Genomic DNA, 13,957 nt, shown 5'->3' with positions numbered 1-13,957 from the left:
CTCATAAACGAGCTCATATGTGAGTTGAGTGTTGAAGGATGAGGTGTTCAAATGGCTCAGAAGTGGGCAAGTGCTTTCCCAGCAGAAGGGACAGTATATGTAAAAGCACAAAGATGAGAGAATGATGTAGCCTTAGAGAAGTATCTGGGGTCTACTAGTCAGAGAAGAAGCTAGTAGGCTATGGCCAGACTGTGAATGGTTTTGTAAATCCTGCTAAGAAGTTTGGATTTCCCAGTCTTAGCAAGGGGCAGATTGTTGGAGGTATTCGACAGAACAGAGATATTTAAGAAGTGATTGTGGTAGGTGTATGGGGTTTGAATTATAAAATGGAGGCAAGTTGAGAAATGAAGAGTTTTGTAACATTCAAAGCTATAGACAATAAACTTCTCATGGCCATGTGATTGGAGAAGATGTGCCAGGTTCAGGACTCACTGGTATGTTTAAGAGCAGCTGGCCATTCTGAGGGTAAAGATAGAATTTGTATATACCTTATGGTAACCCAGAGCCCAAAGATACTTTTGCAAATCTGCTTCTTCCTCAAGATAATTCATTGCTATCTGATAAAATATTATCTGTCTGTCACTTTCTGTGTGTGGTATGTATATGTGTATATACATACATAGACTGGCAGACAACATTTTATTTATGTCTAATTATACATCTAAATGTCTATATCTATTTAACTATTTTTATCTATTTATGTTAAATAACTACAATTTGAAATTCTTGTAGTTGTCCTTTGAACAACATGCACTATGGAGACCCTATTGTATGCAACCCACCACCATCAAGGACAAGATAACTGGATGCATTCATGATCAGCAGAGGTGGGGCTCCTAATATCTGCAGATCTGACTAAAACACACTATGCTATTTGTCATCTTTTAATTAAACTTGTGTAGGTCCTGTCATTTTCAGTGAATAATATTGGTTTTTGGTTAAGATTTTTGTGTTTATATATATATATATATATATATATATATATATATATATAGGTAGCTATAGATGGATATAGCTATATATAGGATATAGATGGTAGCCATAGATGGATAGATAGATAGATAGATACATACATACATACATACATACATATATACATAGATTGACACATAAATTTCATAGATACTTAGAAACAGATAGCATTTGCCACAGATTAGTGTTTGCAAATGGAACAAAGGTCTCCTGTAAAAATATGTAGAAACATTTATTCACTTCCAAGAGTTCCTTCAAAAAATTATCATGCTAACGAGGGGAGGGTCATAAAAGTATTGCCAAATTAAATTCAGATTTAAAATTAAATTAAAAGCGTTGAGAACCTTCCTTGAAGATGCTGCTTGTCAAAAGCACACCCTGGGGGAAACAAAGATGTCTAAGATGGACTCCTACCTTCAGTGTAAGCAGTGTGCTGGGGAAGCAACAGGAATGAGGTGGTTTTGTTCCTTGTGGTAAGTGCTGTGAGGGAACTTTTTAAAATTTGTTTACAAAGTTTATTTATTTTTGAGAGAGAGTGAAACAGAGCATGAGCAAGGGAGGGGTAGAGACAGAAAGGCAAACATAGAACCCAAAGCAGGCTTCAGGCTCTGAGCTGTGATCACAGAGTTTGACGCAGGGCTGGAACCCACAAACCATGAGATCATGACCTGGGTCGAAATCAGACGCTTAATCTACTGACACACCCAGGCACCTGGGAATTTTTTTTTTTAATGTTTATTTATTTCTGAGAGAGACAGACAGAGTGCAAGCAGGGGAGGGGCAGGGAGAGAGGGAGACACCGAATCTGAAGCAGGCTCCAGACTCTGAGCTCTACCTGGGGCTCGAGCCCAGGAGCCGTGAAATCATGACCTGAGCCAAAGTCAGAGACTTAGCCTACTGAGTCACACAGGTGCCCCAAGTTCCATGAGAGAAGATGCACTGGAAGGTCATTTGAAGCGGAGGAAACAGACTATGCAAATATAAATATTGTGTTTGGAGCATTGATAAGATGTTAACCAAAGAAGCAGCTTAACTTAATGGAAAGAATTCGGCCATTTACTAACCATGGCATTTTGGGGAGTTTACCTAACCCTCCACATGCCTCAATTTCTTCATTTTTCATGGTGAGAATATTTGTTTTATTTTATTTTTTTTTTAATTTTTTTTAACGTTTATTTATTTTTGAGGCAGAGAGAGACAGAGCATGAACGGCGGAGGGTCAGAGAGAGGGAGACACAGAATCCGAAACAGGCTGCAGGCTCTGAGCTGTCAGCACAGAGCCCGACGCGGGGCTCGAACTCACGGACCGTGAGATCATGACCTGAGCGGAAGTCGGCCGCTTAACCGACTGAGCCACCCAGGCGCCCCTATTTTTTTTTTTTTAATTTGTGAGGAAACCATGAGATAATACATGTGCAAGCAATTTAAAAATAAGCATTGTGTATTAACACACATAATTACATTTGCATATTAATAAGGTTATCATAATTGAGAACATAAAGAACTTTTCTTCCTCTCAATCCCTTCTCTATGTTTCCTTTCTTACTGGTATCCATACCCTTGAAACTATGGTTACCTTTCCTCCTTTGAGAAAGTGGCAGCACCATTCCTGAAGTGCAAGGGGTGGCAGTTAGCGCTGCCTGGGGCTTGGTGGAAATGTTTGGATTAACCTTTGCAATGCCATTCCAGAAACCTGCCTCCTAATGGGTGACATTGACTGAGCACCTGGAGAATGAGGAGTTCATGCTAAATATCCATGGAATTTTACAAATATCTATTAATCCAGGAGTCCTTGAACTATCAGAGGGAATATAGCATGTACAGAACTGATGATTCAGACCTGGGGGTCATGTTGGGAGATCTGTCCCTCGGCATCATTGCTGCAATGCACTAAATTCTCCTCCACTAACTTGACTGTATGAACTCCTCTCCTGAACTGTATCTACCTTAAGACCAGCACCAGGGAGACTCCTGGGTCCAGAGAAAGAAAACTTCAGATGGTCTAACACAACCAGCTAAAGCAGACATTATTCTGAGAATATTGTGGAAGGTGCACTGAAGTTGTAGCTTTATAAAAGTGAAAAAAGTATTGACATTCCTAAGCCCAGAACTATTTTTTAACAAGCTAGAAAATACTGAAAAACAGGTAGTACAGTTTTCTCAAGAGAATGCATTGTAGTTAGAATGCACACTATTTTTTCCCAGTGTGTATTTGGGTAAAATATGTTCAATGAAATTTCAGGCCAAATCCTAATGCAGAAATAATCCAAAATATGGCAGATTTATAGGGTAGGCAATTTTTATTTATTTGCTAATGGGGATTCCCTTAAGAAGTCCAATGTTCTACATGTTACTTATGGCTTCTCCTTGAAAAGACTTACCTCTAAGGTCTCTGCAGCATAAAACTTGAGGCTGCAGAATTGTCTGCATCAAGCATCAGCCATAATTCTCCTTTGCCACTGACTCAGGGTGGTTTGGAATCTACCAGCACTCTACCTGTTTGGTAATTAATAATTCATAATTAAACTGGCAGTTTGAATAAATCAGCATAGCCGTAGGCTTGGAGCCTCTCTTACCGTCCCTTTGAGAATGTGAATATAACAGAGAAGAAAGCTTTAGGTATCTGAAATCCTCCATGAAAAGGTTTGACCTCACACCCCCACACCCATCTCATAGTTTTTGGATTTGTTTAATCTGTTCTTTGGATCTTTCTTTCAAAGAGGAATTAAGCAGGTACCCTTGTCAGCCTTTGTGCCAGACACTGTGGAAATAGAGATGTATGTGACTCCATCCTTATCCTCAAGCAACTAAGTCTAGGTAAAAAGACAGGCATGAAAAAAAAAAAAAAACAACAGCTGTGATACCACATACTCAGTCTCCTCCCCATGGGAAGTTCAGACAAATACAGTGGGAAAGACAGGTGGTTATCTTTTTTGGATTTGGGGAAAGTTAGGGAAAACTGTGGAGAGGACGTGATCTTTGAGGTCCCTTGAATGAGGAGTTGTATCTTTTCAGGTAGGCAATGAAGCAAAGAAGAGGAAAACAAAGCTATGCAAGTACTTGCACTTTTGCCACACTCTGGGGAGAGCCCAGGTTGAGCAGCTGAACACTAGCAGTGTGTGGTGTAAATGGCCACATCCTTGTCAAATCAATCAATCTGAATATTATTACTGAGAATAATACTTACCATAAAAACATGCTATGCAAATATTTATGGGCCAATACCTCCTTTTGAGTACAAGGAATCATCCTCATGTATTTCTTTTCTCCTTTGTTTCTTTACAGTTCCTCCCCAGATCATGAATATCTCCTCAGACATCACTGTGAATGAGGGAAGCAGTGTGACCCTGCTGTGTCTTGCTATTGGCAGACCAGAGCCAACTGTGACATGGAGACATCTGTCAGTCAAGGGTAAGGCCTTTACCTGTAGGAATTTTTCAGCATTATTCTATTATTCTATTAAAGACTCTGTTCTAATACACAGCAAAACTTTGGGAAATCAGAGAGTAATGCTGTGTTTGTAGCATAGTAATGTAAAAGCAAACAGACCACATGCATCAGTCACCAAGTACTCCATTTAAAAAAAAGGATTTATAGAGATAAAATGTGCTGAATTATTTTTCTTAGTCCTTTTTATGACCATAGAAGACTTTTGTTTTCCCAACCAGGAAGAACAGAGGTGCCATAAGAATAACTTCCAACAAAGACACAAATTTCTCATCTGGAGACCCATGGGTCAAAGGGTAATTTGCCCTTTCTCTAAAGAGAATGCTAGAAGGCTAGAATGTCCATTATAAGTGTTGGTGTCACTGTGCATCCAAGAGAGAAAGGATCTCCTCACTCAGTACTTTTAGGACATTTCCCCAGAGCCATACCTATTTGACGTATACATAAATAGTCCTCCTGGGTGGAAGAAGGAGGCTAGAAATGGTGAAGCACCCCTAGATATGAATGTCCTGGGTACTCGATCATTGGTATTAAACATCAGTTATGATCATCTCCACCTTCATAGGAAGGAAACCAAAAGAATGGTTCCTTATTCTTTTGGAACTAAAACTTACTCCAAGTTGAACTTGAAGAGATGAACACAGAGTCACTTGGTATATTTACACATTAGTAGAAACTATGATTAAGTCTAGAAATTATACAAAAACAAATGTTCCCTCAGGCATTAGAAAATCCTAACAGAAATTTCAGTGAATAGGAAAATGTGTGGGGTATGCCTGTGTGTGATGAAAGAATAGCCTAGATCTAGAGGAAAATGTAGGAACAATCTTAGTAACCTTGAGATAGAGAAAGACTTGCTAGGACATCAAAGGCTCTAATCATAAAAGAAGAAAACATGAATAAATTTGGTTTGGCATTATTTTCTCACAGCTGCTGTAACAAAGTACTACATATGGCATGGCTTAAACAACAGAAACAGAAAACAACAGAAACAACAGAAACTCTAGAACTCTTATAGTTCTAGAGGCTATATGTCCATGATCAAGGGTAGGGAGGGTTGGTTCCTTTTGAGGGCTGTAAGGGAGAACCTTCCCAATGCCTGTCCCCTAGCTTCTGGTGGTCGACTGGCAGACATTTGTGTTTCCTGGCTTGTAGATGCATCACCTTGATCCCTACCTTCATGGTCACATGGCCTTCTCCCTGGGTGCCTCTCTTTGTGTCAAATTTTATCTTTTTATTAGGACACCAAGCATATCAGATTAGAGCCCACACTAATGATTTCACCTGATGTTGATTAACTTTGTAAAGACCAATTTACAAATCATATTCTGAGGCATTGAGGTTAGGACTTCAGGGTATCTTTTTTGGAGGAGGTGCAACTTAACTCATAATGGCTTCAACAAAATTAAAAACACCATTAAGTGTAAATGAAAAGACAAGCCATAGACTGGAAGATAACATTTGCCATACATATATCTGACAAATAATTTATGAACTTTGTCTGGGCTATATGTTTGGGCTTTACCTGGGCTATATGAAGAATTCTTACAACCTAATTCTAACAACCCATCTTGAAACCAACAACAACAAAAATGAACAGACAATTCACAAAGTAAGATATATGAATAAAAATAAGCACATGAAAATATACTCAATATATTTACCACAGAAATGAAAATCCAATCATAATGAGATGCCACTACACTAAACTGCTGAAACTTTAAAACAAAAAAAAAAAAAAAAAGGAAAAAGAAAGAAAGAAAGAAAAGGAAAAAGAGAAAGAGAAAGAAACTGACAGTATAAAATGTTGGTGAGGATGTGGATCAACTGAAAATCTTACACATAAATCCTGGGACTGTAAAATGGTATAAGCACTGTGGAAAAGAGTTTGGCACTTTGTTATGAAGTTAAACATATACTTAGCATATGACCCAGAAATTCTGTTTCTAGGTACTCACGAAAGGTAAATTAAAATGTATGTCTACAAATATGAACATACACGTTCATAGCAGCTTCAGTGATAATAGTCTCAAACTAGATATAGCCACAAACCCTCAACAATTAAATAGACAGATTGTGTATATTTAAACAACAAATACTTCTCAGCAAGTAAAAGGAACATATCATTGTTACATGTAGCAAAATAGATGATTCTCAAAATCAGGCTGAGCAAAAGAAGACACAAAAGTACATAGTGCATGAATTCATTTATAGAAAACTCTAAAACAGGCAATACTAATTTGTAGTGACTGAAATGAAGTCAGTGCTTACCAAGAGCAGGGATTTGGGGAGATGTGACTACAAAAGGGCCCAAGGGAATTTTTTTTTCAGGTGATGGAAATGTTTTATATCTTGAATGGGGTAGGGTGCTGGTTATGTTGCTACTTACATAAGTCAAAACAACAAAGTGTACACTAAAAAGAGGAACATTTTATTGTATGTAAATTAGAATCTAAATGAAATTTTAAAAATACACATATAGCAATATGGGAAATAATGATCTGAAAATTTGCCCCTAATTTGTAACATCATTTATGGAAGCAGTACTTCCTACCTGAGAGACTGGTTTTTTCTGTTACTAAGAGCATCAGTTAGGTGTTCACTCTCTCATTTCCTCCATGTAAACCAAGATACATATGTCAGTCCCTGCCTTGTGGTAGGGAGATAATAAATAAATCCACTAAACATTCTTTGTATACAGAACTCAGATATCAAAACATAAAATGTCTTTATGATAAAGTAACATTAACAAGAATATTAAAATATACATAAGAGACATCAGAAAGCCTAACTTTAACATAAATGGAGCAATAGCTTATGTTACCAAAGGCACAAGCCCCATGGATATGCTTGGACTGGGTGACAATTTTGGATTTAAATTACATACAAAACTATGTCTAAACACCAGACCAATTTTTATGTATCTGGTAAATTCAAATGTTTTTGTAAATGCTTGACATCCAAGAATGCATTTATTTAATCCTAAATACATAGTTTTCTGAGCCTAGAAATTTTTTGAAAGGCATTTCACCTTTGTGTAAGTGTTTTGAAGGAACTCCTTATAATGGTACACTGGTAAGGTTTTCCTCTTAAAATAAAGGAGATTCGTCCATATTCCCAATCTTTTATACAACATAGTAGTTACAAGTCAGCCTCAAAAAAGCTCAGAACATCCTACATTTAAATGATGCCTCTCCTCTTCAAATCTCCCAGGCTATGGTCTACTTTCAGTTGCCTTTCCTTTTCTCATGGCTTTGGCCTTCACTTTGCTGTCTTTAGTTCCCTATTGTCTCTTTCCCCCTCTCTCAATGGCATTTAAGCACTTAAACTCAAAGCATTGTTTCCCAAATTTGAAAAGCTTTGGAACCTGGAGGATTTGCAAGTTTAAAATGTGCATCTGCAGAGTGTCTACCAATATTTACTTTTAGAATGCTATTTCTTCTCTCACATGGAGTTGAGAAGGCCTTGGAAAGTTGTTTTAAAGGTCTAGAAGAGCAGCCAATAAAACTTGAATGTCAAATAGCATTTTTTTAGAACAATGTGGTTAATTCAGCATGTAAGAATAGGAAATAAAAGTTGGAATGACATTTCCTTTGAAATTCCCATAAGATTACAGTTGAGAATTTAGCTAACTGGACAGCCCTGTTCCCAAAATGCTGATGCAATGCTTGAAATCTGTTGGTTAAATGTGGGGATCTATATAACAGAAATGAATAACTAAACTTTCATTCAGAAATAGAACATTTTAATGAGCAATTAAAGATTAAGAATGGTAATGCTTATGGTTTAAAAAGACAGACAAAACACATGCCACCAATCCCTAGAAATTATAGGAAAGAGGTAAAGACTAATGATCCAACAAATCCATTATCACACTGGAGAATAATCCAAAGCTTGTATGTATCAGAAGCTATATGAAATCTAAAATATAAAAAATAAACAGATGTAATGAAAAGAAAAAAAAATAGTTCAAAATACATGAGTATAAACTATACCTGAAATGACATATAGTTGAAAGTGGAAAGTTTTAGGGGAGACTGGGTGGCTCAATCAGTTGTGTCTGACTTTGGTTCAGGTCATGATCTCGTGGTCCCTGGGTTCAAGCCCCATGTCAGGCTCTTTGCTGAGAGCTTGAAGCCTGGAGCCTGCTTGAGATTCTGTGTCTCCCTCTCTCTCTCTCTCTGCCCTTCCCCCACTCATGTGCTCTCTTTCTCTTTCTCAAAAATAAATAAACATTTAAAAAGTTAAAAACAAAAAAGAAAATGGAAAGGTTTTAGGTCTTGGTATACTGGCAGATGTTTAACACTGATTGGAACTGAGGTAGGGAAGGCAGGGGTGCCTGGTAGCATTTGCCGATTTCCATGGTGTAAATATTCCTATCATTGCCACTTTCCTGGGAACCCCTTTGAAGTCACTGTGTATTGTAGGCTCATTTTCACTTAAAAGTGAACAAACAAACCACAAATCAGTCCTTCTTATGAAAGTAGGCTGAAATTTTTTGAAAAAGTCACCAAGATCTCAGATGTAGATCTAAAGTCTCCCCAGCATCTGTGTTCTCCAGACACAGATACCCCATTGGAGAACTATGGCCTTCCAGCTTCCTTTGCAATCTTGGAAGAAGAAACTAGGTTTTCCTGGAGGACATCTGCCTCACCTCTGAGGCAAACTAGAGATTTTTTTACAGGATCATAATTATTAAGCATTGTAAACATCTCAAAGGAAAGTGCTGTGCAAACATACATTCAGAGGTTTTGCAACTGACATGGAAACCACTGAACATTTGACCATGTATTTATTCTTTATCTTCAGATATAAAAAGGTATATTTAATTTATTTTCAGAAGCAGATAATGGGTCTTTAAAAAAACATTTATTTATGTGGATTTGTTAGAGAATATAGTGCTTGTTTAACAACCTTCACACACATAAAATCTGTACTGGGTGACCTCCATCTTAGGAATTAAAATAATGATGGAATCACAGGCTGCTGCCTCAAAGAATTTCCCCCCACACCCCGTAGAATGGGCAGGTCCTAAAACAGGCAAGCAAAGTGGACTGGCAAGTGGCCAGTATGCTTGGAAAACATTGCAAAACAGGTGAATTCCAAGGATGGTTTTCTTTTCTTCTCCTAAAGGACAGGAGAAGGGGCACTAAGCCAGCATTCACGGCAAGTCCCATGAACATAAAACCATGAATAATGTGAATCCAAAGTTTCTTAGTGTCTTAATCCTAAATTGCAAAGATGGGTGTGGCAGAGGAGACAGTACAGGCCATTGTGTTCTAAGGAGGGTTGTTGTTCCCTCTTACAATGCCTTTGGAATCCACTAGAATGTGTTACACACCTGGCCCCATTTCCAATGACATATTTGGAAAGGCCAGATGTTCTGGGAAAATAATAAAGTCTTCTTTTCTGTTTCCTCTCCACGGAGATTTTAAGATGACAGCTATTCACCTGTGAGTGAGTTGCTCCTACAATCTACTCATATGCAGTAATACCTCAGGGAGCAAGTGAATGAGTTATTTCACAGAAGTGAATTTTCCAGGTAACTGAAGCTGACTCCTTTATCATTGACTTGAGTCATTTTTAATGGAAACATTTTAAAAATGTATTGTGTTCTCCTCTGTTTCCTTGAGTACAGTGAATACTATTTGGTCTCATCTTTATATTGTAACACCAACATCATGCATATCAATTGTTTGTATCTTAGCATTTGGGGACTGGGATAGCCAGGAATATAGCCCTGAAATATTGTTTAAATTTTTGTGACTGTTTTTATAGTTCCTGTATCTTTCCTTCCTTCTCTCCAACTGACTATTAATTGCCAATTCTTCCTAAACTCAGCATACCTGCCTTTTAACAGCCATGCTTCTTCTGATTATTTAATTCTAATTTGTCATAGGCAAGAATCTGTATAACCCAGTTGATTAGTCCTGAATAAAAAAGGTAGTGATGGGACAGAACCTTCTCAGAGGAAAGGGCATGAGCTTTCATGAATGTGATAAATGACACTGAGCATAGCTATTCTGGGGGAAATCATGTTTGGCTTTTGTTTTACATATATGAGGTTCCTGGATGAGTGAATTGCATGTAAGCTAAGAGAGCTAATGCTCGCTAAATCATTTTCCGTGGTTCTGACCTTACTGAGCAGCTTTTTCTATCTTGTATTCACTTTGCTAGTTGTTGAGGTCATAAAATGTATTGGTCCAAGACTGTTTCTACTACAGCCCTTATTTTTTATGCTAGACATTCCTGAGAAGAATGTCTTAAAAGAAATTGCCAAATCCTTAACATTCCAAATAAAAGGAGTGCTAGCCTGTGCTCATGTGTGGGTGTCAATTCTGTTTGGCTGGTGGTTCTATCTTAGACAGAACATGCACTTCAGATTCTTACAGACCTGAGATGAAGTCTGGCCCAAGCAGTTAACAGTCTGGGTGACTTTGGAAAAATCACTTCCTCTGTCTGATCTCCTGGGCTACAAAATGGGATTATTTCAACTCATTTAATTCCCTAGCAGTCCTGAGAGAAAAGTGCTCATATTTATTACTATGCCTCATTTTATTGTTTATAATTATTTCTGTTATGGTGTCTATCCCTACCTCTTATCCCTTGACAGTGTTGGGTCATTCATTAGTGATGCAATGTCTGTCTGTTTCACTTAAAATCCTGGAGTGACATAGTTTTATTTGTAATTGCTGAACTTGGCAACAATCCAAATGTCCTCAAACAAACTGTGGTACATGCACATCATGAGATGCTATGTAGCAATAAAAAGTGATGAACTCAAAATACACTCAAAAACTTGGATGGACCTTAGGGCATTTGTGAGTGTACAAACAAACTGTGGTCCATGCGCACCATGAGATGTTATGTAGCAATAAAATGGGATGAACTCAAAAACTTGGATGGACCTTAGGGCATTACACTGAATGAAAGGAGTCTGTCTCAAAAGGTTGCATACTGATGATCCCCCTGTTGTAATATTCTCAAAATGACAAAATTATAAAGACATGCAATAGATGAGCAGTTGCTGGAGGTTGGGGCGGGGAAGAGGAAGGAGCATCATGAGGGAGTTGCTTTGCAGTGATGAAATGTCATAGAATTATACACAAAGACAGTAACAACGAGTACATATAAAACCTGGTGAAATGAAAGGAGGTTCCATAATGTAGTCAATTGCACTGTGCCCATTTCAATAGCCTGGCTTGGATAATGTACTTTATTATATAAGATGCCATCACTGGGGAAGCTGGTCACAAGCACATGGGACCTGTGTCTATTACTATTGCAACTTCTTATGAATCAATAATTATTTCAAAGTAAAAAGGTTTTTTTTGAATAGAAATGATAAGTAAAATGAACCTATACTAACACACTTATATAGGAATGTATTATTTATAAAATATTGTCACATGCACCATTTCAAGTGAGTTTACAGCAACTCTCCTACAGGTCAGCATGAATATTGTGCCTGCTCCACAGGTATGGAAAAGACTTGGAAAGGTTAAGTAATGGTGAATGGTTCTCAGCTGACTAAGGTGGTGAATATATGAAAGGAGCCTAGTTCCTGTTGTTTAAGTCTAGAGCTCTTTATACTGTACAAAGATGGTGCCCATGGTTTGCCATTGGAACAGGTACAATATAAAATGATATATTTTATCAAATTTTCCTTGTTATCTGGGGAACCCAAAAGTGCTCACTAGCTTTGAGCATCACCCATGCTATTATATTTCCCTCCCTAACTCTTCGCCTACCTTCCTATACATAGGCACTTTCTAGCTATCACTCAGTATTGTTCTAAGGAAAGCACAGCACAGCCTCCGAATGAAACTCACATCCGTGCTGTTGTCTGCTGTAGGTCCCTATTGTTTCTCTCCTTCAATTAAAATCAACCCACTGAGACCTACCAACCTCATTTCTCTTCTAAACCATCCTAAGTACAAGTTCCAGCCACTAATAGGAATTGCCTATTAGTTGACCCACTGCATCATTCAGTCATGCTACTACTTCTTTGTCCCTCTCCAAGGCATCCAGGATCCTTGTTTCTAATCTGAAGTCATGTTTCGAGCCTAATTAATCCCCAGAGTGTGAGAAAGAGGTGTCTAAGATGAGAAATCAAGGTTATACATATCTTGCTCAGTGGAACAGTTATGGGCAAACAAGCTGTTCCTCTCACATTTTTGCAAAGCAAATTTATGTTCACTAACTTTGGTTCTTGTTGTAAATGAGAAGTGTATGAAGGTCTAGCAATGCGCTTTTCACCATATGGGTACCCATATGTTTTCCCCCTTTGCTTGCGTACATTTTCGCTTTGGCATGCACATATGCTTGTATTTTTGCAACTTAACAATATTAAAACTAATCCCATTTATGCTCCTTTTGGGTGAGTTGATTGAGTCATAAATTCCTGAGAATCTCTTCCTTGGGAGGCTGAAGTTCTTTTGTGTGAGCAAGGGGAGGGCATGGCAAGATATCCTGGCAGACCAATGCAGGAAGCCAACATCATTTTGTAGCTGATACAGCTGATGGCCCTGACCCTGGCTCCAAAGTGGGGAAACTGACTGTGGAACACTAGGAAATATGGGTGCATAATGCCTCAGTAGTGTTCCTCTCTGTTCTTTCATATGAGGGAAGGCACTCACTATGAAATACACAATAATTCCCTGGGGTTGGTTCTGTTCCTAAGGGTATGGGTGACATAACTTACCTTAGAGCAAACAGTCATGTCTTGAGTTCTTGATATGTGACTGTGCTTCATACTACTCACGCTCCTTACACAGAGATGAGAAACTGTATATCAGAAATGGGGCAGCTGGAAATGAGGCTTGCTGTGAAGTAATGTTTAGCCTCTTCAGTAGGCTTTTTAGATTATAAAAATAAGAATGGATATTAACATGTATCATACCAAGTGAAAAGCCCAACTAATTCAAATGTAAAATTGGAGCTGGAAATGCTGTTTGATGTCTTTTGTAAGGCCGCTGCTATTTTTATCTCCTCTCATGAATTCATTTATTCATTTGATGTATTGTTCGCTTGCTCTTATGACAACAATGTGTAAAATAGACATGATCCCTGCTCTTATGAAGTTTATAGTCTAGTCAGGGATAGTCATTAATCAGATCATCAAGAATATATAAGTTCAACATGTGGTAACTGCTATGACAACGGGCAGCAGGAAGGTGTGAGCTAGTCTAGGTTGAATCTCTCCTGAGATAGTGATGCTTGAGCTGACTGGCATATGAAGATGAATGGAAGTTAATTAGGGAGAGGGATTGAGATTAGAATATGTGTATATATTGGGGGTGGGCTATATAGAAACCTTCCAGGTGAGGGAGGACAGGGTGTGAAAATGCCCTGTGGTGAGAAGGAGTATGGGTCCTCAAAAAACAAAAGAACTATATCTTGAATGTATAGAAATGGGAGACATTGGCCTGAGATGGGATAATTAAGGGTCATATCACACAGGGCCCTTTAAAGTTTGGTCTTTATTCTATGAGCACTAGACAATACAAAGAAAGTCGCAAGTGAAAGAACTAAGAAA

At 38.1% G+C, this 13,957-nt stretch overlaps 1 protein-coding gene across 2 annotated transcripts in view; it reads left to right on the top strand.

Moving 5' to 3' along the window:
• The window catches only part of OPCML (opioid binding protein/cell adhesion molecule like), a 499,188-nt gene that overhangs the window by 397,815 nt on the left and 87,416 nt on the right, over positions 1–13,957 (top strand). For both annotated transcript variants that reach the window (XM_042906219.1, XM_042906218.1), the window contains exon 3: positions 4,258–4,383. In XM_042906219.1, the coding sequence (XP_042762153.1) occupies positions 4,258–4,383 (126 nt within the window). The remainder of the gene's footprint in view (positions 1–4,257; positions 4,384–13,957) is intronic.

This window comes from Panthera leo, chromosome D1 (assembly GCF_018350215.1).
Source record: "Panthera leo isolate Ple1 chromosome D1, P.leo_Ple1_pat1.1, whole genome shotgun sequence".
NCBI lineage: Eukaryota > Metazoa > Chordata > Mammalia > Carnivora > Felidae > Panthera > Panthera leo.
This window is presented reverse-complemented; position numbering and strand designations above follow the sequence as displayed.